Source organism: Nomascus leucogenys, chromosome 15 (assembly GCF_006542625.1).
Source record: "Nomascus leucogenys isolate Asia chromosome 15, Asia_NLE_v1, whole genome shotgun sequence".
Taxonomy (NCBI): Eukaryota; Metazoa; Chordata; class Mammalia; order Primates; family Hylobatidae; genus Nomascus; species Nomascus leucogenys.
The window spans coordinates 68,859,252-68,885,554 of NC_044395.1; the positions used below are offsets into that span (position 1 = coordinate 68,859,252).

Sequence of the window (26,303 nt, forward strand, 5' to 3'; positions counted from 1 at the left end):
TGGTTTGTGAATTCAGAATAGGATTGTTTAATATGCATTTCACATTTTAAATAATCATGGTTTTCTTAGAGCAGGGAGAAAAAGAGGTCAAAAACACAAACTCATAGGCTTTTCTGAAAGGTTACAAAATAAAATGTTCTTTGCTGGAGGATATAAAGGAAATGGCTCTTGTTTGACAAAGGAGAGGGCTCTGCTAGATAAATCCTGCATTTATGAATAAATGAAAGCTCTCTCCCTCTCTTCCTGATCAGCTTAATTCCTTGTTGCTTATCTGCAAATCCAATAATGCTGGTGAAACAAACCCCTCCTGGAGGCTGAGCACAGGGGCCTGAGCGCTCAGCCTCAGAACCACTCTTTCTATTTATAATCTCAGCCTGTGCTTCCCAGAGAGCTGGGCTTAGATGCCCCCTGGGCAAGTGGGCAAGAGGACTTGCTAGGAACAGAAGCTTCCCCGGGTCAGGGACCCTGTCCTCCAGCCCTGGGTCTCCCTGCCTAGGAAGCACTCAGCAAATGCCTCAGAATGGGTAAAGAGCAGGTATTACCGTTCAGCATCCTTCCTGCACTTCCTCTGCTCCCTTCCAAGATAAATAACCGGGCTAAGAATTGCAGATGTTTCTTGCAGCCACTGGCTATTGTCTTAGTGACACAGCATATTACACTAGGCTACTGAGGATATGTCAGCTTGTAAGGTGTTACTATATACATATATATATATATATATGTATATATATATATATATATATATATTTTTTTTTTTTTTTACCAAATCTATTTCGTACCAATAGTGTGTGTTTATTGTCTGTCTTCTCTAACATTGGGGGTGGGGATGTTGTCTGCGCTGTTCAGGGGTCACTAGGAGGTCTTAGGGGCCAAAGCTGGAGCTAAGAGGAGGTTCAAATACCTGGAAGAAGGGGCCGCCTGGAATGGAGGATGTGGCCCCTGGGGTGGCAAAGCTGAGACACTGGACTGTGTCTCTCACTCTAGGCATCTTTGTATGAGACCACATATGTGTCAGCTGGTGGGGCTTTTTTATAGAGCATTATACTTGCCTAAAATATTGTATTCCATCTCATAAATCCATTACTTTGTCATTGAAAATTCTCTATAAGGCTGGATGCTCACACCTGTAATCCTAGTGCTGTGGGAGGCTGAGGCAGGAGGGTTGTTTGACCGAGGAGTCTTGAGACCAGCCTGGGAGACATAGCAATACTCAATCTCTACAAAAGATTTTTTAAAATTAGCCAGGTGTGATGGTTCACACCTGTAGTCCCAGCTACTCCGGAGGCTGAGGCAGGAGGATCACTTGAGCCCAGGAGTTCAAGGCTGCAGTGAGCTACAATAGCGCCACTTATACTCCAGCCTGGGTGATAGAGTGAGACCTCGTCTGTTTTTTTTTTTTTTTTTTTTTTTGAGACGGAGTCTCGTTCTGTCACCCAGACTGGAGTGCAGTGGCGCAATCTTGGCTCACTACAACCTCCGCCTCCCGGGTTCAAGTGATTCTCCTGCCTCAGCCTCCCAAGTAGCTGGGATTACAGGTGCCCACCACCAGGCCCAGCTAATTTTTGTAATTTTAGTAGAGACGGGGTTTGCCATGTTGCCCAGGCTGCTCTTGAACTCCTGGCCTCATGTGATCCACCCGCCTCAGCCTCCCAAAGTGCTGGGATTACAGGCAGGAGCCACTGTGCCAGGCCAACCCTGTCTCATAAAAACAAAAATTCCCCATAAAGGATGCTTAGTGATCCATCCTGTGAACATTGAATTATTTACTTAACGGAGTCCCAATTAATAGACATTTTGTTTATCTTCCCCCAGCCAATTTCCTCTATTAGCAATAAAGTTTCCATCAGTATCTTTGTATATAAACTTTTGAGTTCATTTTCAATTTCCTTTGACTAGTTTTCTAGAACAGGAATTAATGAGTCAAAGGGCTAAGGTGCCCATCATCTGGTTTTCTCTGGAGGAAGGCAGTTCTCTGGGCTCTACAACGCTCATCTGCCTAAATCTGAATTTGAACTCTATCACTTCTTATCAGTGTGACTTTCAGCAGATTATATATAACCTTTTTGTTGCTTTATCTGTAAAATGGAGATTATAGTAGTACCTACCTTGTAGTGTTTCTCTGAGGATTAAATGGGAGAAGTCATGTGTAATTGTTAAGTTGAATAGGCATAGGTATGACTCATGAGATGTAATCATAAAGCAAACTTTATTTTTGTCTCCCACAGTCTCTTTAAATTTATTCTGTAGGGCTGTTTTCACTTCTAAAATTATATTAAATTTAGGGTAAGTCCCATGACTTTTCTGGCCATTTTCAGGTAACCAGAGGTTGTCTTGTCAGTAATTAATGCATCCTGTCTGCTGTAATAAAAAAAAAAAAATCTTGAAACGTCGGAGTTACACCATCTCTTTCCCAGCAGTCTGCTGTAGGCCAGCTGCCTGTGGGGACCTTGCACATGACAGTCCTGACCCTTTCCAGGGTCCAAGGTGGAGGGGCAGGGAGGTAGGAGAGGAGATGGGTGGGAAAGGTCTTCAATGACTATACTCTGATGAGTTGGTGCCCCGTTGTTCTCTGGCCCTTTCTCTCACTGGGCTGTTTTTGTGGGTTGGTGGAGACCACCCCATCGATGGAGTCTCATCCTGCACCTCCCTTGATGAGGGTGATACTTTCTCCTCATAGCCGATCCTATGGTTTCTTTCTCAGGCTCTGGGAAACCTGGTCTCCCTCAGTGTCACCTCCTCCCTTGGAGGAGCCCTCTTGTCCTGGATCTAAGACAGTCACATCTGGCTCTCTTGTTGGGTCCCACCTCTGTCCACAAGAGACACTCATGTGTGGTTTGCCCTGAAAACCAGGGAGCACAGGCTGATCCTGAAGCAGCAGCACTCTTGCTGCTCTTTGGATCTTTGGATTTGTCCACTGTGGCACCAAGACCATTGTGGCCACATATCAACTGACTTAGGGGTCTCCTCAAGGCCCCACTGTCAGGCTTTGAGGTGAAGGTGATAGCACCCTGTAGCCCTCCCATTTATTCGGGATCATTGGACCCCAAAGCCTGTCTCTGAAATTCATTCTAAACCTCCAACAACCTTTTTTCAACCTCTCTCCCATTTTGTATGTATTAGAGATGGGTGTCAGCTAATGGCACGGACCCAGGTTTTCGCCACCTCTTTTCCAAGAGGTATATCCCACTTCACTTTGGAATGTGGTATCTGTTCATTTGGAGCCCCAAGTGGAGCCTAGACTGGAAGCATCCCATCACATCCTCCCATTGCCATATTTGTCTTTATGAAACACACAGAGGAGCATCTGGCATAGAGCATGCACTCAACAAATGATAGCTGTGTATGATCCAGGCTCACGGGCTCTCTAGTTACATTCACCTCATAACCATTCGATCTGGTTTTATTCCTATTACTTTGTTTTATGCCCTATGAATTTTATGTTTCCTGTAGATTGTGCTTTCTTGTAGATTATACTTTTGTGTGTTTGTGTGTGTGGAAATGATTTGCTATTATTTTCGGCAGTGATTTGGAAAATAGACATTGCTTTTAATTTTACTAGTGGTTGACCTACATTTTTTTTCAGACATTGTAAGCCTATTTATCTCAATCATCAACAGTGGTGCAATGGTCTTTGTATATTCTGCAGTTATTTAAATGGGAATTACAGAGGGCTTTATCTGGCCACCCATACTTATACTACCATCTTGCCATGATGTCTACCCACAGCTTCAAAATGGCACTTGACTCTGTTTTAGGGCTGGCTCATCTTTGTCCTGGACTTTACTCTTAGCTGTCTAGCAGTTTTCCATACCACTAGCCTTTCTCCCCCAATCCTCCATTCTGCTCCCAATTATTTCTTTCTAAAGGTTACATCTGTGCGGATTATTCTTGGCTTAAAACCCTCTAGTAGTCCCCCACTGAGAACCGCATCCTTAGAACAGAGTCTGTAGGATATTTCCAAATTATAGGATAATTGCAAACGCCCTAGCGTGATGTTCAGGATGACATTATGATCTGGCCCTGCGTTAACTTTCTAGGCCCATTTCCTGCCACACCGAACCATTCACCTATTGGTTGAATGCTGCCATGCTGGTTTGTACCTTGGTTTTCAAGTGCATTGGGCATGTACCGTCATGTCTGCATAACTTTGCTCATGTCATCCTCTCTGTCTGTAAGGCCCTTTGGTAAAAGACCCTAGCACAGTGCCCGGTCAATTGTAGAATCTCAGTAACTGTTAAGTTTCCCTCTTCCTTTGTTATCAGCTTATCGAAATTTCATTCATCTTTCAGGGCCCAACACAACCATCATCCTTTTCTACTCTTGGGAAGGCTTGTCCTAACCTTATCTCCCCCCTTCTAGGGACTTCCATTGACTGCCTCTTTTCTGTGTCCCCTCGCCCCCAGCACATTGTACACCTGTGTTATGACACCAACACCTTAATGTAGGGTACAGTCATTATTTCTTCCTATCTCCCTTGCCAGACCAAAGCTCCCTGAGAGCAGCCATGCACCTGACCCCCACTAAGGCCACTGCAGCCCTGCCTCAGCCTTCGAGGGGCTAGTTGATGTTTGATTGATTTGAATTGCCTTCCTCAGACTGCAAGGTCACAATGCCAAGCCACCAGGCAGGGCTCAATCTGAATGGATATCATTTATCATTCATATCCCTTTGCTTCCAAAATTGACTAGAGATGGCCCACACTCAATAAAAATGTCACATTAAGTATAGCACATATAAGACTCCATATAGGTGGCTAAGTCCCAAAATGCTAACCTTCTTCCCTGGGTGAACTGATTCTGCTTGGGGGTGGGGGGATGGCCCTGGGGTCCTCAAGCTCAGGTGGCAGATGCGAGGGTCTCTGTTGGGCTGCTTCACTCCCCATGCATTCCTTCACTCCCCCTCACAAACATTTCATCACCACGTTTGAAAATGCCTAAAATGCTAACAGGATGATTTAAATTCATAGCAAATATCTTACCCTTGCAAGGTTTGGGCAGGTGGTGAGGGAGGCATGTTGGGATTGCTGTGTGGTGGTGTTTCAGTCAAGATAACCTTGTTCCTGGGGCTAAATTTGAAAGCTTATGCCCTTCCTCAAGGGTCACTGTTATAGTGCAGTTGTAAAAATATAACTTTAATCGTGGCCTAGTATAATATACATCATATGACTTTCTGGAGTAGCTTTTTGATGGAAGCCAAGGGCATAAACTTAAAATGTCAACCACGGAAGCCATTTGAGTGGAAAAACCCATCATGCATTCTGAGTTGAATGTTAACACTCATGCACTCCATAGAACTCGAAGAAGCACACACATCATTCTCTTGCACGCGTACCATCCAACAAATGTTCTTGTGCAGTCCTGTTCAGACTGCAGGGCCATCTCTCACACACATACACACATTTCTGCGTACACTGAAACAGTCCTGCTGCCCCCAACTTCCCATGCACACACACACTCAAGGCATACACTGGCACACAGTCCCACTGGCTCTCACAAAACCCATGTGCGTATACACATGCACATACATACACACTCATATTCATGCATACACTGGCACTCAGTCCCACTGGCTCCCCCATATCCCATGCACACACATGCAAATACACACACATACACACACATACTGTGTGCACTGGCACTCAGTCCCACTGGCTCCCTCACATGTACACACACTCACACTCATGCATACACTGGCGCTCAGTCCCATGGTTCCCCCACATCCCATGTACATATGTAACTTCTGCAGAAAGAGACTTGGAAAGCCATCTTATTTCTGCACCTCACTCTGCCTCCAGATTTTGCTCCCTTAGGACAGAGCCTAAACTGTCTATTTAATAGATTCAATTACTCCAGGCTCCTGAGACCTTCCAACTAAATTCTGATTGCTTTAAGGTGTCACGTAATTTGGGAATAAAGGGAGGAAAACAGCTTCAAATTCTTGAAGGGAAAGTCTTTTAGACTCTAGTTATCTCTGACATGGTAGCTACTAATTGCAACTCAGGAAGGGGTGGCCTGGAGGACGGGGCCTCCAGGGGTCAAAGCTTCTGATCTCTGGGCAAGGTTCTGCCCTGAAGGACAGAGGCCTCTGGGGCAATGCTTTGCTGCTCTGCTGCGGTCTCCAGGGTAGGGACCAATCTCTGCTGCCCTTCGTGGAAGGCCAACAGAGTCCAGGCCAAGCATCCCAGCAGGCAACAAAACAGCCCTGCTTTCTGCCTTCTGCACCCCACTCCCATGTGTTTTATTTTGTCTGCTCTCTGTCCCCAGTGACAGTGATAGCTCTTGGAGGTTGATAAATAATCAGAGGTCACAGTGTTCAGAGAGCATCAATGTTGTGCCCGATAGAGATGGATCTGACCTGTCCTGAGCTCCAGAAGCCTGGAGAGAGAGGCTCTGCGTGTGTGCCTGCATGTGTGTAGATGTGTGTGCATGTGTGTAGGTGTGCGTGTGTGTGCGCATGTGTATAGGGGTGTGTCTGTGTGTGCGCTACATGAACTGTGTGATAGGCCGAAAGGAGGCTGAGGGTAAGTGCTGTAGACCCAGACCTTTTGTGTGTGAATGCCAGCTTCATCATTGACCAGCTATGTGACTTTGGGCAAGATCTGCCTTCTCTGTGACTCAGTTCCTCTGCTGTAAAATGGGTATGCTAACGGTGCCTACCTTCTAGGGTGGCTATGAGGATTAAACGAACTACAATACGTACGTAGCACCTAACACAGCTCCTGACGCCCAGCAAATAATCCAAATATCGTGGTTATTGTGTTTTATAATTAATGGGCAAGAGAAGGCAAGGCTGAAGGGCTGGGAGAGTCCTGGGGTGGGGGTCTGGCTGTGGCCCCAGGGCAGCAGGATGAGCCCCCTCCCTCAGCCCACTCGGCTGTTCTCACACTGTCTTCAGGGCAGTCCTGACCGCCTATTTATCATCAGAAGATCCCCGCACAACACTCTTCTGGCGCAGTTGGTGTGGCAGAATCCAGGATGCACATGAGGACGCCCACGGGGTGTGTGGGGACGGTGCCCCTCCGCAGACCTCTCCCTGATCACCTGCTCCACACACAGGCCCTGGTGACCCCTCAGCCTGCTGCTCCTTGCTTCTGCCCGCCCTGCTGTGGGTCCTCTACCTTATCGGTGTGCCATGCCTTGCATTCAAGCTGGTCCTAGTCACAGCCAGGACCTCCTCAGCGCGCAGAGACTTTCAGATGATCTTTGTAGAGGTTTTTGCCTCCGGTTAACTGCGCCCCTTAGGAAGGGCTTTGGAGGACACAGATGACAGAACAGTTTCAGCTCCACCACTTCCTAGCTTTACCGCCTTGGGCATCTCAGCATTCCTGTTCTCTGGGTTATAGGGATATGATGTTTGTCTCTCAAGGCTACTGTGGAGATTACATACTAGAAATTTGCAAGGGCTGGGAATGCAATAGACAATAAGTGTTCCCCTTCCCTTGACGCTATAGCTTAGATGAGAGGGAGCCACTGCTGAGGAAACATCTCCTTAACCCAAAGACAGAGGGTTCCCCAGGCGGGGGTGTGGGAACTCGGAGGTGGGGGTGAGGGAAGGCCAACCTCCACGCTTCGGCCCCGGAGGTTCCCCCGCCCCTTCCTGCACGACTGGATTCCTCCTCCATCCGCGCCTCCGGCCCGGTCCCTGCCCCGCCAAATCCGCGCATCGGTTTCCCATCCCATAGCGCAGATAGGTAGGGCAGGTACATAGGGAGGTGTTCGAATGATCCCCGTTTCACAGAAGACGAAACTGAGGCTGGGAGGCCTGGGGACTGGCCCGGCTGCAGCGCCGCCGTTAGCCGAAGGTGGGAGCTGGCGCGGTCACGCGCATGGAGCGTGGATCGCGACGATTTCGGGGGAGGGGGCAAGGGCGCTCCTCAGGCCCTGAGCCGGCCGGGGGGTGGGGTCTCTGCGGGGCGGGGCGGGGCGGGGCGAGGGAGAAGGGGCCGGCGGCCGCTGCCACGCAGTACTCCCGCCTTGGCGCCAGAAGGGCGCGGGACGGTGCGGTCGGCCTCCCCGCCTCCACGCGCGCGCACGCCCCGCGCACTCCCGGCGCTTCGCCCATCTCGCCGCGCCGCGCAGGCAGCCGCTCGCAGAGCCAGCAGCCGGGGCCCTGGCGTGCAGCGCGGGCCTTGGCGGGGCCCAGCGCCCCGGCCCGGGAGGATGCGGCCCGGGGCGGCCCGGGAGCTGAGCAGGGCCCCCGCGCCGGCCCCACCGGGCCCCGGCCTCCAGAGCCGCAGCCACCGCTCTGCCCCCGAGAGACATGACTTCCAAGCCGCATTCCGACTGGATTCCCTACAGGTACGCGGGCGCCGGGCCGGGGCGCCCACCACCCCCGACTCGGGACGTAAGCTGGCTGGGGATACGCGGCCGGGGCGCAGGGCACCGCTGCCCTCCCCACCTATCCCAGCACTGGGGCGCGGGTTGGAGTCGCTGGTCTTTCCTCCCTCAACTTTGAGGGCCCCTGCGGACTGCTCCCGCCTGCCCCGCTCCACCCGCTTATCTGCCAGGGTTGCTGGAAGGGGCCTGTGTGGGCCTTGTTGGGTCAGGCAGCACCATGTGGCCGCCTGGGGAAGGAGTCCACACTGCTCTGAGCCCCCTCCTAGGCCCAGAACCCAGTCACACGCCTGTGCAGGGTGCGCGCACACGCTCATACATCTGCACGCATGCACCCACAGGACGTCCGTGCCTTGGGCCAAAGACGCTCCTGCTGGTCGGTTCACACTCTCAAAGCATGGATCCGTGAAGACAGTTATTCTGAACCAAGAGCACACCAGTGGTCATATGGACATGCACACAAGAATTCTTGGGCTCACAAAGACACATGCCTGCATATCTGTGCGCGTCCACCTCCTGTATCTGGAGAATAACTGACACCTGCTTCTCACTCACAAGTGCTACTCAGTCTTTTTCAGACACTGAATAATCTACTTGCTAGCAGGTCTATACCTAGACACACACCAGTTCACAGTACATAGAACTGCCCTCACATGCACAAAAGCACTCAAGAATCCAGGCACACGCAGGGAAGCCCACCACCCTCTGCTGCCAGGCACTGTGGTCTATCTCAAGGATGGCTGGGCTTTCCCATTTGCGTGGGAAGGGGGCGGGGAGGTGTTCTCTGGGGGCCCCTCACAGGTGCAGGCCTTTCCCTATCCACTCTACTCCATTCTATTACCAGGGAAAGGAGCTCATCGCCATGGCAGCGCCAGATTCTTGGCCACCCATTGGCTCCTTGGTTGCCATGGGCTACAGGGCTGTCTCTGTGTAAAAAGGGTGCTGGACTGCTGAGGCCCACTGTGTTATTGCCGACCCAGGTGCACGTGCTAGCGGACGGCAGGATGAGATCCTCAGGACCCGCCTTGTAACACAGCTTGCTCTCTGTTAGAGCCTCATACCAGACACTGACAGAAAATAGTTCTGACAGGGCTCTTCTCTGAGTCTGTCCAGACAGCGTCCCAAATGGAAACCAGCTGAAACCGCCCAAGGCTTGTTAAAAGCAGATCCTTCTGAAAACAGACACGTGGCCTGGGAACTCAGGGTTTCTCTTGAGAATTGTTACCTCTAATCTCAGCTCCTGTGGGGGATTCAGGGGTTTCCAGGTTATTTTGTGTCTCTCCCCACAACCACTAGCAACACTCACACGTGCGCATATACAAGTCACCCACAGGCTCTCCTGCAGACACATGTAGTCACACTTCGGTCTCACGTGGATTAGGGAGCTGTTTCCATCATGGAACCAGGGACTGGGGCTGTGCTGACTGAGAAGAGCTGCTGTGTCAGACAGACGTCCAGGCTGGGGCACAGGTAGTTTCTGGAGGATCCTGGCCTTTCTTGGCACATGTGGGCTGAGGACCTTCTGGAAGACAGTGCAGCCCCACAGAGTGTCATCAACCTTTTCTAGCCACATGGCAGAGGTGCCTGGGCAGTGCTTGTGGGCCAAGTGGACTCTGGTGCTGTGGAAGTACCTGTGTGTGGGGGTCCAGATGGCAGGGTGGTGGCCATGGACTGAGGAGGGTGGGAGGGGCAGCACTTATGGCTGTGGAGATGATGACGTGTTTAGGATCTGGCAAACTGGAGGTTGGGCCAGGCCAAGACATGGTTCTAGAAAGCTTCTCCCGGGGAGCCAGGGACTAAAGCAACTTGTAGAGAGTGTGCAGGGGTCTTAGAGAAAATATGCCTCAAACGGAATGGCTTAAGCCTGTTCCTGGGAAAGGTGGCCCAGGAAGGTAGAATTGTCTCTAGGAAATGACCCTGTTCTATCAAGTGCCTAGGGCCCTGGCATCCTGCAAGGAGTGATTTGGCACTTGCCCCAGCCCAGGTCCAACTACTGTCTCCCCTCCACCCCCACACCTCCAATTCCTTTTCTGGGCCGCAGACTCAGCCCTGAAGCGTAGAATCCTGCCTCCCTGGAAGCCTGGCCCCAAGGAGCATCTCACCACCCTTATAGCCCTGCGCTGCTTGCTTTCCCCATGCCTGTCACTCCACCTCCTCATTCTGTTGCAGAGAGGGGGGTGTGTAGCTGGAGGCAGGCTATGTCAACAGTTGCCAGGATCCCCCCTGCCCTGCTGGGGTCTTTCTGGGCACGCACTGAGTGTGGGAAAGCACCGGACTTGGGGTGTAGACTTCCAAAATGGGAGACTTGGGCTGAGAGGAGGAGATTCAAATTGCCTCTTGCATTAACTGGGCTGCTGATTGCGGTCAAAGCCACATGCTGTCTGATCACAGAGAAAACTGGGGCAGAAGACAGACAAAGCATTTTACTTGCAGATGGGAGTGGGGGCAGGGGGTGGCACGCACGTGCTTTGACTGGTGTGAGGTTTCCCTAATGTCACAGCATGTCAGAGCTGGAATGTGGCATTTGGTTTGGGGGAGAGGGGTTGGCTGGCTTCTTGCTAGTTGTGCTGGTGAGGGTTTTACTCCCTCTCTAATGGTTACACCTTGCATTCCCTGGGCCCAGCTTATTTTCTTTAGAGAAATGATAGTTGGTGATAATCTTCTTATGGGTAATTTTGGCTCAGTGTATAATGGTCATGGATTAATCTCACATTCTGAGTTCAAAGGGAGCCATTGAGTTTATAAAGTTTAACAATTGGAATTTTTTTGTCTTTTGTTTCTATTAGTACTAATAGTTTCTAATTCTGCCAGTTTCTCTTTACCTATGTTCTTGAGGAATATTAAATGCCTTTAGTACATTTACAACCTTTTATAAGTTGTAAGTGGAGCGGTGAGAGTCAGGAAGGACTGCGGCCCACGGCGTATTGGAGGACTGTGCTGGGTGGGATTGGGGTGGCCCCATCCTCAGTGCCCTTGTCTTCATGGTCCTGAGGCCATTGCCTGGTGTTTCTCTCACTTGGTCATGAACTAATTCAGATCAGGGAACTTATCTGGTTCCTGGTCATGTCCCCAGCACAGACAAGACGTCCACTTCTTTGAATCAAAGTGGCATCCCTGGATAGCCTCTAGGGCTTCCTTGGCTTTCCCAGCCCCACACCTGGGTTCTAAGCACACCTGAGGGATACAGTACTCTCACATCACCATGGGACCTCCTGGAGCACTGCTTGAAAAGCACTCTGTAGGTCACAGAAAGAGAATCTCAGGCTGGAAGAGCCCTTACAGGTCATCTAGTTCTCCGTGTGGATGCTCCCTGTAGCATTCCTGCCACACGGCCTCCCATCAGATGGCTGTGATTTCTTTTAAGTTCTTCCTTAAGTTGAACCTAAGCAAGTCTCCTGGTTCCCCCTCCTCCTGGCCCTTGTTAGGATCCTCCCACCACTTCCTCACTTTGTTTTCTAGGGAGTAATGGGACTCCTGACTCCTTCCATTCTGCTGCTAGGTTCGGCCTCCAAGGTGCCCTGGGCACTTGGACCCACCACTTTACTTCTGGCAGCCTTATAACGACTCCGATTTTCTTGTTGTTCTTTAGAGATCACCAGCTGTGGCTCATGGTCGTATTTGCATGGCGAGCATTAGAATCACCCGTGGCACTTGCTTTTACAAAGAGAGAGAGAGGAGTGGGTTGATTCTGGGGGATGTTCCCCAGCAGTTCTGAATGACCAAGTCAGGGCTTAGTCCCTCCAGCAGTTTGAATGCACCTGGTACATTTGGCAACTGCTGGCCGGAGTGGAGACAGCACATCCTGGGAGGCTGGAACTCCTGTGAGCAGTGTGGTCCTCTGCCTGCTGGAGCTGCACTGGTTCCCACTGTGTCCCAGTAAGCTGCCAGGCAACAGAAGCCACAGATCTGGACTTGCCGAGGGTCCAGGGTTGCAGCCAGGGGCACAGGGTTGCAGCCAGATGCCCTGATGGCCTTTCCTCTCCTGACAGCCCACATCTCTGATTTCCTGGGTCCAGCAGGGGTAGCTTCCACTGTGACTGAGGGGAAAGAATGAGGGCAGGAAGAGGGGAGGGTGAAGTCAACATGGAAAGTGTGTCCAGAAGGTTGGGTCTGTCCCTAGATTCCCTGACCCCTGGGCCTCTGGTTAGCACTGATGGAGTAGCCGGAGCATGTAAGGTAGAGTCTGCGAAGAGAGGGAGTTTGGAAACAGGCTAGAGGATGTTGGCTGTGTGTGCTTTTCCAGGGCACAGAATTGTCCTTGTGTCCTTGCCCCCTGTTGTCAATCGTGGTTGACTACTCTGATATCTGTGGGGTGCCTTGGGGGAAGTGAGTGGATGTAGAAGGGCAGGCTCCCTGGGAGGTGAAGCTGCCACCTTGTTGGTGCTGGACTGAGTGGATGGATCGGTGGACACTGAAGCGTGGGTTTCTCTGACCCTCATGAGCCAGTGGCTTTCCTGAGCCTCCCTGTTCAGGCCCCCAGCAGGAGGCGCCCGTGATGTAGGAGCCTCCAGGGTCAGCTGAAAGACCTATCCATCAGCGCCCTGTGTCTCATCTGAGTCTCCTGGCGGGGCTGCAGCTGGCAGCCTGGGCTTGGCAGTTATTCCATAATTGGAGCTGAAGTCATTAAAAAGCCATTACTGTCTCCTTGTGTGGTTATCGTTTAGTGCAGCCTAGAACAGTGCCCATCAGAAACAGGCAGGCTGGGGAAGTGTCGGTGAGAAAGGAAGATGCCTTAGGAATGGTGCTGGGGTGGAGATGAGGAGGAAGGGCCATCTGGGTGGGGGCGGAGAAGGGAACTGGGCCTATTGAGGAAGCCAGGGGAGCTTCTGCTGTCCCTGGAGACAGCCATCGTGGTTGCCCTTGGTCTCCGCAACAGCTGCTGTTGGCTGGGGATTCTTTGTTATTCACCAGGGCAGGTTGTTGCGCACTTGTCGTTAGCTAGGAACACCCACCTGGTATAGGCTTGTCACTGCTAGGTAATCGTGGTCCATCTCGTCCCCTTGCAGCTCTTCTAGAACACTGCTTTACCAGGAATTGTGCCCACTCTCAGAGCCTCCCCATTTTAGTAGATTTAGTGTGTAGACCCTCCTAGCTGGGTCTTGCTCAGCCAGGCACAGGTGGCTTCTCCCCAGTGGCCGCCCCCCAGCTGTGCATACTCCTTTCTGTGTGCTTGCACATGCCTGCTGGTGGGTGAGGTGGTAGGTGGCTCTCTAGGTACTTTGGGGATGTCTGAGGTTTCTGGAACCTCTTTTCAGAAGCCTAGCCCTTGTGTTCATCCATATTTCTCTGAAGGCCAGTGGTTAAGTCCTTTCTACCTGTTATCTTACCTGGTAATCCGGGTTACCGAAGCCTGTGGCTCTTTATCATTCTTCCCCATCAGGAAATGGAGGTGGAGGCAGAGGAGGAGAAAGGAATGTTTTCATGGAAAGCAGCCTCCTGCCTCCGGCATAACTGTGCATAGTCCATGGCAGTGGGACAGTGGCCTATGGTAGGGAAATGTGCCCCCTGCATGGATGAGAGCATTAAAAGGCACTGGGCAGTGAGGCCACTATGGCTGGAAATACCTTTTGTCAGTTGAGCAGCTGCTGTGACCCAGCATTTCCAGAGGTGGCATTGCTGATGTGAGTCTTACCTCTCAGCTGGATGTCCCCTTTTCTAAATGACTCTAGATGTGAGCGTCAGCACCATAGAAGGCATCTTTGTCTTGCTCAGCCAAGCCCAGGGCTGGGGATGGCCCAGGTGACTGCCCAGTCCCTGCCCTCTGAAAGTGTGAGTGGCTTGCGACAACCTAGAAAACTGTGGAATGGCCCCTCCTGCTGGCACAAAGGGAAGCCAGCACTGTCTTGTGGAGGTTGCACCGGGGCCAGGCCACTGGCTTATGACAGTGGGGTTTATAGCTGCCCTGTGCCCAGGCACAGAGCTTGGCAAGCGGAGGGAGCACAGTTGGATTCCAGACCCTGTTGCTCCTGTCAGCCAGGGGCCACTGTACAGAGCTTAGACTGCATTTTTCACGTGTGTCCTGAAAGTTGTGATGCGTATGCACTGTGCGTGTGGCTGACCACGGGGGACACTGGTGTTCGGGTCTGACCCTTTCAAGTCCGTCTGTGGGCAAATGCTTTGACTTTGCTATTCAGTCAGGCTGCTGGCTTGAGCTGTAGAGATGGGAGGGTTGTAGCCTCTCAGGCCTGGCAGGGCCCTCAGGCATTTTGCGCTCTGGTCCTGAACCCTTTCTTCAGAAGTCTTCACGGCAGTCCTCCAGCCTGGGTGCGTGCCTTCCACAATGGGATGCCCACCCTCTCAGCCAGCTGGAATATTTAGGGACCTGGTTGCATCCTGTGGTCCTGGCAATGCCCTCAGGGAACCCCAAATGCAGCTGTGCCCTCTTAGGCAGATGGGCTGTTTCAGGAAGAGCGAGGCCTAGAAGTATGGCTCTTGAGCAGGGTTTTCTCCTGTGCTCTGGCAGCTGAGGGTTTGGCGAATGAGGCTGTTCTGCACACAGCCCCAGATCACAGTTGGGGCTCCTCTGACATGCAGAGCAGCCCATGGGTACAAGGAAAGACCTTCCCAGATGTCAAGTAGGCAGGACACCTGCTAGTTAAAAACATGCATAGTCCTCATAGATCGTGGCCAAGGTGGTGGGCAGTCTGTGATATGGGGGCTTCCTTCTACCCTCTGATGGCTCCCTTGGAGATGCAAGTAGTTTAAGGCTCATGTAGGTGGTCAATGATTGTTCCAGCTAGAAAGGGCTAGCCATCAGGAGGAGGTGAAAGTGGCTTCACTTTGTCCTCAGGGTGATGTGACCTCATGTTCCCCCTTTGCACACACACTGCGCTCACCTTCACACAAGCACACCCACTTCTTCACAGGTGTCTGCATGCATGTGTGCACACACGAGATATTCACACACTTCCTACAAACCTAATGCACTCAGGCACGCCTGTGCAGGTACCCAGACACAGTCTGGTTCAGGGGCAGCTTCAGAATAACTGGGCCAGGGCCGCCTGGGGCTTCCCAGAGCTCAGATCCTCAGGTTCCAACCTCACCTCATGCAGCTGTCCACACCTTGGCCTTTATAGCATTTGGGCCTAGGTCTCATGCATGTGTCTCTGGCTAGCAAAAAGCTAAGTGATTTGAGTTACCAGCTCCCTACTTGTGCCCTGCCTTCCTCAGAGGCATGGCCAGTGTGGGTGAGATGAGGCTCCCTGTCCCAAGACTTGTGGGGCTCAAGAATTTGATGTCCCCAGGGCTGCCTGTGCCATGTCTGCAGCCCGGGAAGGACCTGGTGGCTGGTTGCTGGGCTGTACATTGATGTGTTGTGTCCACCCTGCAGACACCTCTGTGTGGCCCAAACCCTGTACGCTGAGGGACTGGTTGGTCTTTTAGCTTCATTCTCTCAAATGAGGAGGAGGACCCTCTGCCCTCTTTAAGTGGGGAAGGGGAGTAGACAAAGTCAGCACTCCACTCTGCCCACCTGGAAAGCTAGGAGTTTGCTTTCAACGGATGGGGAAAGGGTCTGCCCAGAGGATGCAGCCTCCTCTAGAATGGTAGAAAGGAAGGAAAAGGCTGGGGCTGGTGAGATCCCAGGAGGGAGCTGGAGGGAGCAGCCCCCTGGGTTTGTTTGAAGCCTGGCCTTGGGCCTGGCTTGTTGCTGGGATGCCTCTGGATAGTTCTCCTGGATCTCAGTCAGGCCCGGCCTTGCTCAGGGATCTGAGGGGAGGGTCTCATCCGTTACTTACTGGGGAGTCCTTGGGGAAACAGGGGTCCTAGCAGGCTTCCAAAGTGGCAGCTCAAGCCCTTTTGGTTCAAGCTGGTTTCAAGCTGGCAGGCTCCACCCTTCCTCCTTCTACCATGTGGGCTCACTGAGTCCCAGCAGCCATGATGGGATGGGTTTAAACAGTCCAGATATGCTGGGGGTGGGCTCTGTGCTATATCCTGGCACCTCACGGGCAAGCCCTGAAAACCCCTCTTTCGCTCTGCAGTGTCTTAGATGATGAGGGCAGAAACCTGAGGCAGCAGAAGCTTGATCGACAGGTGAGTAGGCCTGGGGCCAGGTGGAAGGGAAGAGTCTGGGCTGGGATCTCCGAGGGCAGAGGGGCAGGGCTGTCCATCTTCCCTGGATGATCCTGTCTGATTGGGGGATGGGATTCCCATGTGGAAGAAGAGGTGCACTCTCTCCCAGCTCAGCACTAACCCTGCCGCGGCACATGGGCTCCTGCCCTCAGGCAGCTGGGTGACTGTAGTTGGAGGGCTGGTTGTGCTGTGATCCTGCCAAGGCAGCCACCTGGGCCCTGTTTTGCCTCCCTTTCCTGGACCCCAAGTGTTGGGGTGCCAAGGACATGGGGCCTTGGCCCAAGGTGGGCTGTGGACCCCCTGATAACTGGGAGCCCTCCCTTCCTGGTGGAGGCAGTGGGTCAGTCAACCTCTGTGCCTCCATAGCGGGCCCTGCTGGAGCAGAAGCAGAAGAAGAAGCGCCAGGAGCCCCTGATGGTGCAGGCCAATGCAGATGGGCGGCCCCGGAGCCGGCGGGCCCGGCAGTCGGAGGAACAAGCCCCCCTGGTGGAGTCCTACCTCAGCAGCAGTGGCAGCACCAGCTACCAAGGTATACCTTGCCTACTGCCCCACATCCCGTCACTGCTTCGGGGAGCCCGTCACTTCCTGCCCACCTAGGCAGGTGCAGGCTGGTCCTGACGGGGGATGCCCAGGCTGTGCATGGCTTCCAGCCCAGGCAGACAGCTGAGTAGGGAGGGCAGAGGGAAGGTGGACCCGTAGCCTTGGGCGCCTGTGTATGCTCCAGCTGACACCTCCTGAATCAGGCACTGAGGCCAGAAGGCTAAACCTTTTATGAAGCCAGGAGTTCAGAAGTCCAGGTTTTGATCTGGAGCATTTCACTGAGTGCAGGAGGCAGCTTCTAAGAGTAGATGACCTGCTCCCCACCAGTATTCTACATGCTGAGAGGAATCCATCTCACTGTCCTGCCCCGTATCAACCAGTGTCTCAGTACAAACACCTGTTTCCTTCCCTCTCTGCACCGTGTCTGCCTGGCTTCTGACTTGCAGATCCCTCTCTCTGGCTCACAACTCCTTAAGAGCTGTAGTGACCTGGAGCCTCCAGCTCCCATCCTTAAATGTTCCAGGTCTCGGCAGAGCCCAGTTGGGAGAAATTCTCTGCAGCTCATCCTGGAGAGAGAATGGCTTCAGCACATCTCTGTTCTCAGGACCCTCCTTCCTGCTTGGGTTAGTTTAAGAGTAGCCAGGCCAGACTGAGGGGTTGGGGTCTCTGAGCTGGAAAGGACTCAGACTCAGTCTCCACTGCCCCCTGCTGGTGCTAGTAATCCAGGCTGCTACTTCATTAAATAGTAATTCTAAGAAGGTTGCAGGCATCTGGCTTTTGCAATTAAGAACCTTAGCAGTCGTGGTGCTCCCCTCCTTCTGTGGCTTCTTTATGACCTGGAGCCTCCAGATACATCGAACTCCTGGTAGTTGCCTCACCTCAGGGCTAAGCTTTTTCATCTAACTGCTGGCCCATACCCTGCCTCGCAGTGTTTTAGGTTCTTCTCTGGGCTCCACTGACCCATAGCTCCCTGAGCCCTTTGTCTGCACGTTGGAGGGCAGCAGGTGAGACTCATTTGCCTGGTGCCCAGTTTGTGGCTGGGCACACCATACAGGCTCGGTCCCCTCTGTGTGCATGTGTACCCTCCGAGGAAGCCCACTCCGTTTCTTCTAATAAAGGCTGGCTGTACATCTGCCAGTGGCTAAATACAGTGCTAGAGGCTTTACCTGCATTATCTTGTTTCATCCTCACAGGAACTCATTATCCCCACATAATCAGTAAAGATGTGGGCTCTGAGGGGCTCAGTGACCTCCTCATAGTACTCTGCTAGTGAGCAGCAGGGCTAGAATTTGAACCCAGACCTAACAGACGCCAAATGGTCTCTCCTCCATAGTGTGTTGCCTCCCTGATGAAAAGCTCCTTCATGCTAATTCCCGTGTGTGTGTCAGTTCAGAACCCTGGCCATACCTGGTATGTCTGTACTCTACTTGAGAGGCCTTCAGAAAAGGGGACCAGGGACCTCAGCCCAGCTGTCTCACAGAGGCAGCCCCAGCTGCTCCTCACAGAGTTGGCCCCAGCCCCACCCTTTGCTGGCAGCCACCTCCTCCACTTCCTTTGTGAGTGCCATCCCAAGGATGGTAGTGGTACCCTGCCAGGAAGGCGGCCACTGTTCTGGGTCATATGGCGTGTGGCCTGTGGCTGTGTGGCATCACAGCCCCAGCTCTGCCAAGCCTGGCACCTGGGTGAGTGAGGCTGCATACAGAATAGGGGCCTGCACCCAGGATTGTGGGCCCTGCCAATTTGTGCCAGAGGCCAACATCGTGAGAGGTCATTGACGCGCAGTCATTTTGGAAGGTACTTCTTGGCAGCTGTGTTCCAGATGATGTCAGGTCATCAGAAAGACTGTGGTACAAGTAGCGCCTCTGGCATAAGTGCAGGACTGAAGTCAAAAGACAGTTTCTGTGCTAGGTGGCTCACGCCTGTAATCCCAACACTTTGGGAGGCCAAGGCAGGAGGATCGCTTGAGGGCAGAAGTTCAGGACCAGCCTGGGTAACATAGCGAGACCCCATCTTTAAAAAAAAATAGCAGGGTGTGGTGGCACGTGCCTGTAGTCTCAGCTACATAGGAGGATCACTTGAGCCCAGGAGTTCAAGACTGCAGTGAGCTATGATCGTGCCACTGCAATCCAGCAAGAAAAAAAAGAGAAAAAGATAGTTTCTGGTCGTGCCACTACCAGTTAGTTACCTGCTCGCTTGTGATTGGGACAAGCCATTTACCCTCTCTGGATCTGTCTCCTCCATTATAAAATGGGGAAAGTTCTCTGTCTTAGGGCTTCGGAACTCGAAGGAGCCATGGTGTGTTCCAAGGTCCAAAATCAGGGAATTGCTATTCCCTGCTGACATTCCAGACTGGGCTGGGTCTCCACAACCTTTTTCACAGAGGACATTTGAACATGTGACATTTGACTTCTGGGAGGTGCCTACTGCTTCTCTAGGGGCCCAGTCTTTGTCCAGGTCCAAATGGTGGACAAAGCTCTGGGGAGGCTGCAGCACATACACGTGGCCTAGCCGGGAACTGGTGTTTCCAGGCCACTCCCACCCCGCCTACAGCATTAGTTGCCTCCCTCTCTGCCCTCTACTGGCTATAGGCGTTAAATTCAGGGGATCATTCCAAGAGGAAAAGGAGGGAGTTTGACATACATCAGAGCTCACAGTTTATCCTGGTTTTTTGACCTGCTGGCTATACCCATTCATGTTACACATTCATTTCTTAAATATTTGTTGACGTTTGTGTCAGGCTCTGGGTTACAGGCTGTAGGTCCCAAGTGAGCACAAATGGGTGTGGTCCCTGCCTTCATGGACCTTACAGTCTAGGTGGAGAGACAGTGTTAAACAGACGGTCACGGGTGTGCTTTGTGGAAGGAAGCCAAATTCTGTGAGTAGATGACAACACCTGCTCTGACGAGGGAGGCAGGCACAGCTTCCCTCGGGAGGTGACATCCAAGCTGAAATCTGCAGGATGAGTGGGAGCTGATCACTGAGGGGGGCGAGGGGTGAGGGCAGTGCACGCAGCAGGAGCAAGGGCCCTGTGGCAAGCAGGAGTGCGGTGCATGTGAGGCAACAGACCAGCCTGGTGTGGCTGCAACTCTTGGTGCCTCAGAGGTGGGGAGTATGTGTTTAGACCTAGGGGAAGGGAGAGAATGTTGGTCTTCATCTTAAGAGCAATCAGAAACCATTCAAGGATTTTGAGCAGATTGGGGCTCTGCAGTATGGAGAATTTGGAGGCCACCAGCTGGGACCCTTCTGAGACCTCACTGTTGGTGCTTATAGCTTCTTGTATCCCAGAGTTGTTCTGAGCACTCCTACACCCCAGCCTCCCATGGGCTCATCTCCGCAGAGCCCCCTCGTAGGCTCCCTGGAGTGCTTGCCCTGGTTGTGGTTTCTTCCAGAAGATGCAGCCTTTGTTCTTTCTTCACCATCTTCAATGGCCACATCCTCTCAGACATTGTCCCTGCCCCTGTTCAGGCTCAGTATGGTTTGGTGGCCCAGAACTTTTGAGTGCGCACTTTGTTGGCTGATCACAGGTTTTAGTCTGGCTGTTGACTTGATTACACTGGGCTGGGGGTGCCGCCTTCTTCCAGCTGGGCCTGCCCTGGAATCTTTGCCTAGTAGAGATGAGTGGGCCTGATCCTGTGGGCTGTAGAAGTGGTACAGGGGCCCTGGTGGGACTCGGGGTGCAGTCGAAAATGCTGTGCTGGGGACTGTGTTCAGGTGGGAGCTCTGGTCTCACCCAGTGCCTGTTTCTCTCTCTCCGTCTGGGGATGTTTCCTGAGCAGTTCAAGAGGCCGACTCACTCGCCAGTGTGCAGCTGGGAGCCACGCGCCCAACAGCACCAGCTTCAGCCAAGAGAACCAAGGCGGCAGCCACAGCAGGGGGCCAGGGTGGTGCCGCTAGGAAGGAGAAGAAGGGAAAGCACAAAGGTCAGCTCACATTCTCTACAGCGCTCTCCAGCAGGCCTGGCCTCCACTGTAGGGCTGGGGAAGGTTTGTCCTCCTCACTTGGAGGGGAGGGATAGGATGAACAGCCTCAGGGAAGACACAGACTGCCACTCTGGGCCCCCCTTCAGGTGGCTCACAGGCCTCATCTAGCTTGGGAGGTGCCTGGGCTGCCTCTGGGTGTGGGCATGCCCACCACACTTCCAGGAAGTGAAGTCCTGCTCAGCTGTGGCCCAGAACCACTGTTCCCCACCTCAGCCACCTTGGCCTGAGCACCCTTTATCATGACTCCTCAAGGAGGCTCTCACCCAGCCTGGACTAGGACACTCACTGCACTGGGGGCTGACTGCTTCCCAGGCAGCTTGCCCCATCCTTGTGCAGCCCTCGCTGTCAGCTCTTCATATACTGTGGACTTCCCTTGACTCCATATTCTAGTCCAGGTTCCACCCTCTGGACCACACACCAGCCTGTTCCTTCTGCTCCTCTTTCTCCAGAAAAGACCCCTAAAGATTAAGGACAGTGATGGTGGTACCTGCCCGAGGTCCTGTCTCTTGGCTACACACCACATTTCCTCAACTTTTGTTCATGGACAGTGGTTTCCAGGCCACTGCGTCATGGTCGGACAGCGATGTGTCACAGGCCATGGGCTTCTGGAGCTGGCCGAGCACTCTGGGCATAGCTCAGTACGCGGGCAGGGTGGCTGCCACCTGTGTGGGTCAGGCCTTGCTTCTGTTGCTGAAGCTCTGTGGTAACGGGCAGGAAAGCTGACGTGGGATGGGAGATGCTCCACTTGGGAAGGCGAGTGTATGCCAATTGCAATCTTTTTCAAGGGGCCCATGTTTTTAATGATGTATGTGAGTTACTGCATGTGTGTATGCATGTATATTTGTGAAACAAAACACCAGCATTGATCACTTGTAGCTGGCCGTGTCCATGAATGATTGCCGGCCTTGCCTATGGTCTGGATCAATCCTTGTTCTCCATCTTGTTTTTTCCACTGTGCAGTTGGTTTTGCCATCTGCTTTAAGGATGTGAGGTATTGTAAACCAACCCTCAGCAATTAATTTGGGGGAAGAGCAGAAGAAATGAAGCCCACATCCCTTAGTAGCTTACCAGTTGTTAACAGGCTGATGCAATCATTAGTTTTATAAAAATCAGTTTTGCAAATAAAGTTTTGCAGAGGGTCTCCCCACTCTTCCCTCATCCCCTTCATGGACGTCTGAGAATCCAGGCCCTCCTCTCCTCCTCCTGGATGTAACTCAGGAGTGTCCGTGGCCTGCAGGCACCAGCGGGCCAGCAGCACTGGCAGAAGACAAGTCTGGGGCCCAAGGCCCAGTGCAGATCCTGACTGTGGGCCAGTCAGACCACGCCCAGGACGCAGGGGAGACGGCAGCTGGTGGGGGCGAACGGCCCAGCGGGCAGGATCTCCGTGCCACGATGCAGAGGAAGGGTGAGCCCCATGGGGGCCCAGTGATACCCCCAAAACTCAGTCCTAGGTTCTCAGATGCACCTTTCTCTGGAAGCATGGCCTTCCTGTGTCTAAGCCCCTCCCTGGCCATGGTGGGTGAGGGTGGGGCACACTTTGGAGACAAATGAGAAACTCTTAGGCAGGGCCTCTGCTAAGGCCCCAGGTAGGCCCAGATTTGGGGGCAGATTTCCTTTTCCTTTTGCTCCTTAGAAAAAGCTCCTTTTGCAAGAAGTTTCCCATATGTTTGCTGAGCTAGTGGGAGCAGGGCCAGGATACCAAGAGACAGGGTAGATCCTCCCTGGAAACCTGCTGTTCAGTTTTCCCACCACAAGCCCTGCCCTAGGGAGCCCCTGGTGCAGGGTGGCAGAGGGAAGAAGCCTGGCAGTGCCACACATTGTGAGGAATCTAATCAAGGATGGCTTCCTGTACAAAGGACTTTGAGACAACTTGAGGATGGGGATGGCATTCCCGGGGAATGGCAGGCGGGAGGACAGCTGAGATAGAAACTAAGGGCAAAGATGAGGAGTCAGCGGGTCCTCTCCACATTGGGCTGAGGAAGGAGCTGAGGCCTGTGCCCTGGCAGATTCCGTGGCCTATGCCAGCCAAGGCCTCTAATAGGCCTGAGGTCAGAAATGGACGTTCCCAGTTCAAGGTGAGCTCAGTGCAGGCCCTGATAGACAAGAGACAGTGGCAGAGTGGCTGCTAGGAAGTGGGGTAATGTAGGGACTCAGCTGAAACTGGGTGGTGGGGATATATCCTGAGGATTGTGGCCAGCCCCGGCTCATGTGTGCATCTGAGAGAATATCCTTGTATATCTGGACATGTGTGGGAATATATGTGTGAATGTGAGTCTATATGTGTACATATGGCTAAGAGTGTGTGCATAAGTTTGTGGGGGTACAGGTGAGTCAGTGTCTAAACGTAAGTATGCGACCATGTGTATTTCAGGGGCAGGGTAGACTTCTCCTCATTCATCCCTTCTTATTCTCTCCTTGGCCCAGGCATCTCCAGCAGCATGAGCTTTGAAGAGGATGAAGATGAGGAGGAGAATAGCTCCAGCTCCTCCCAGCTAAATAGTAACACCCGCCCCAGCTCTGCTACTAGCAGGAAGTCCGTCAGGGTGAGTGAGTGAGTCTGCATCCATAGCAGTTTTTGGACGACTGCTCATCCGTTAGAGGTGGAGCGCATGTGAAGAGATGATGGGGAGCTGACTTTCTTGGGGTTGAGGCTGGACTCGGATGCCTTTAGGAGCTTCTCTGCTGGCCTCTTATGTCCCTCTACCTTGCCTCCTAACCTCTTCAGCTTGGCCAGCAGGGTGATGTGTGGGGGGAGCTGCAGTTGGACAGAATGACCTCTGAGGACCTTCTGTATCTCCCATCTCCACCTCTAGGAACTGTTGAGAAGAGGGCAGGGCTGGGAAGATAGCTCCTGACCCCAGGCCCAGGCTGGCCAGGCCCCAATCCCAGGATCCTTCCCTCTCTCCCACCACCACGTTAGGAGGCAGATTTGGATCCCAGACCACCAATTTGGGCTGCTTAGGGTCTTTGGGGCTCAGGCGCCTATTCTGCATCCCTGTAGGAGGCAGCCTCAGCCCCTAGCCCAACAGCTCCAGAGCAACCAGTGGATGTTGAGGTCCAGGATCTTGAGGAGTTTGCACTGAGGCCGGCCCCCCAGGGTATCACCATCAAATGCCGCATCACTCGGGACAAGAAAGGGATGGACCGGGGCATGTACCCCACCTACTTTCTGCACCTGGACCGTGAGGACGGGAAAAAGGTAAGGTTGGTCTGGGCATGTTATCATCTAGGCTTTACAGCCCTTTGAAGTCCTAGCGGCTGAAATGTGACTGGAAGTCTCATATCTACCACTGACCTCTCCGTTCCTCAAAGAAACTGCCTTTGTGTCTGGTCAGTGCATATCTTTGTGTTTTCCAGTGCATCTGTGTGTGCACACATATGTGCGTTTGGGAGGTGACGCAAGGGAGAGTCTGTGTGAGTGGCTCTCATGACTGTGTGCAGACCACAGGCTGAGTCTGGAATATGACCTCATTCCACTCCCCAAGGTGTTCCTCCTGGCGGGAAGGAAGAGAAAGAAGAGTAAAACTTCCAATTACCTCATCTCTGTGGACCCAACAGACTTGTCTCGAGGAGGGGACAGCTATATCGGGAAACTGCGGTACTAGCATTCCCCTAGGAAGCAGGTGGGAGTGGGAGGGAGGGGCAGGGGCAGGTTCTCTGTAGAGGGCCTGAATCTTCCTGAAGGAGATCTAGGCCAGGGATGGATACTCTCCCAGGATCCTCCTGATAATCACATCCAACTGGAGGCCTATGTCTATGCCAGCCTAGAGCCAGACTTGGAGATGGGCCTCACACACCCGACCCCAAGCTGTTCCCAGGAGGTGGGTGCAGGCCCACCAAGAGTGATGGATCCAACCCCAGGGTGTCACTGATAATGCAGGCCACCATGGAAGAGCTGCCTTGGCTCCATGGTCAATGCCAAGGGACAGGGCTGAGAGTGAGCTCTTGAGGGAAGAGACACACAGCAATCTTGGGGGTGGGGGGCAGTGGGGAAGGGGCAGGAAGGCTCTGAGCCTAGGCCTCCGGCGGGGGGCAGTGGGGAGGTAGGGTTTGCTGAGGAACAGAGTACCAGATCTGGGGAGCATAAATAAAGATGAGGGGTCAGGAGCTGAAGCTGGAGATGGGGCTGGACTGAGACTTAGGCTGGCTGCGACAGAGGAGATCCCATCCTCTCTCCACGGGTGCTAAGCCTCTTCCACTGTCTTATCAGATGCCATTATGTTTGCTCACCTCCCATGAGGAGAACTCCCATGTTCCCCCAGATAAATCTTCTGAAGAATCCTGACTGACCTCCCTGAATTGCTCTCACCGAACTGAAATGCACTTTGAGTCAACTCAGAGCAAGTCCAGGCCTTCTGCCCACGAAGTGTCTTCAAAGATGTGGATTCAGTGAGCAGTATGCTTGCCTGGGCCTGCTCCTGGCCCAGCCCAGAATGTTTTGCAGGCTCCTCACAGGACGGACGATGAGCTGTTCCCTGCTCTGGGGCAGAGGGTGCATGACTCTATACTGATTGTGCCTTTATTTCAGGTCCAACTTGATGGGCACCAAGTTCACTGTTTATGACAATGGAGTCAACCCTCAGAAGGCCTCATCCTCCACTTTGGAAAGTGGAACCTTACGTCAGGAGCTGGCAGCTGTATGCTACGTGAGTCCTAGGTTCGGGGGTCTCTGATTTCCAAGGTAGATATGAAATCCAGGACTTGATGCCTGATCTAGGGGCTATCCCATCTATCTTAGTTAGACAAGGCTGTGTGGAGAGAGGCTGTCCTCTGTGGAGTGTTCCTGGCCTAGGACAGGGGCTCTGGCTCTCTCCTCCTGACTTCAGAGCTCACACCACAGCCGGCCATCTGCTTGGGGAGCTCAGAAAACCAGGCCTGGCTCTCTGCAGTCCAGGCCAGGAGTCTCTTAGACAGAAGGAGACGGTAGGCCTGGGTTCTTGTCTGTGCATTTCCCAGATCATCCCTCTGGCATGCCAGGTTCTACATGGATTACAGGGCACTTTGTCATCTCACTGAACGTTCAACCTAAGAGGTAGATCCTATTTTCTTTATAGATGAGGAAACTGAAGCTCAGCTGCAGACATCACACAGCTCAAAAATGACCAAACTGGAATATAAATATAGGGGATTACTCTACCTCTTTGAACCTTTTTCATTTTTAAAATCAGGGGTGGGTATCTCATCAACCTGGGCATGGGCACTTCGTGGAGGCCATCAGTAAGTAATCCACAGCTACTCTGTATGATCCTGTGGTGCCACCTGCTGACCAGTTTTGGGGAGGCAGCCTGAGTCTTCAAGTTCTTACTGAGCTCCAACTATGCATACTGTTTGAGGCACTAAGGATATAGTTAATGAACAGACATAAATGTATACCTTTATG

General features: G+C 52.7%; 2 protein-coding genes across 7 annotated transcripts in view; one reads left to right on the plus strand and one right to left on the minus strand.

Moving 5' to 3' along the window:
• The window catches only part of TUB (TUB bipartite transcription factor), an 88,335-nt gene that overhangs the window by 55,551 nt on the left and 6,481 nt on the right, over positions 1-26,303 (plus strand). For 2 of the 3 annotated variants that reach the window (XM_003254901.2, XM_030828660.1), the window contains exons 2-9: positions 16,313-16,364; positions 16,770-16,932; positions 20,720-20,863; positions 22,161-22,328; positions 23,348-23,466; positions 23,925-24,122; positions 24,409-24,521; positions 25,452-25,569. In XM_003254901.2, the coding sequence (XP_003254949.2) occupies positions 16,313-16,364; positions 16,770-16,932; positions 20,720-20,863; positions 22,161-22,328; positions 23,348-23,466; positions 23,925-24,122; positions 24,409-24,521; positions 25,452-25,569 (1,075 nt within the window). Of the gene's footprint in view, positions 1-7,909; positions 8,298-16,312; positions 16,365-16,769; positions 16,933-20,719; positions 20,864-22,160; positions 22,329-23,347; positions 23,467-23,924; positions 24,123-24,408; positions 24,522-25,451; positions 25,570-26,303 lie in introns of those variants that run through there. The other variant, XM_030828659.1, reaches the window with a different exon arrangement.
• Positions 19,646-26,303, minus strand: part of RIC3 (RIC3 acetylcholine receptor chaperone) — an 81,348-nt gene continuing 74,690 nt past the window's right edge. For all 4 annotated transcript variants that reach the window (XR_004033559.1, XR_004033557.1, XR_004033555.1 and 1 more), the window contains one exon: positions 19,646-20,833. The gene's annotated coding sequence lies outside the window, so the exon portion shown is untranslated. The remainder of the gene's footprint in view (positions 20,834-26,303) is intronic.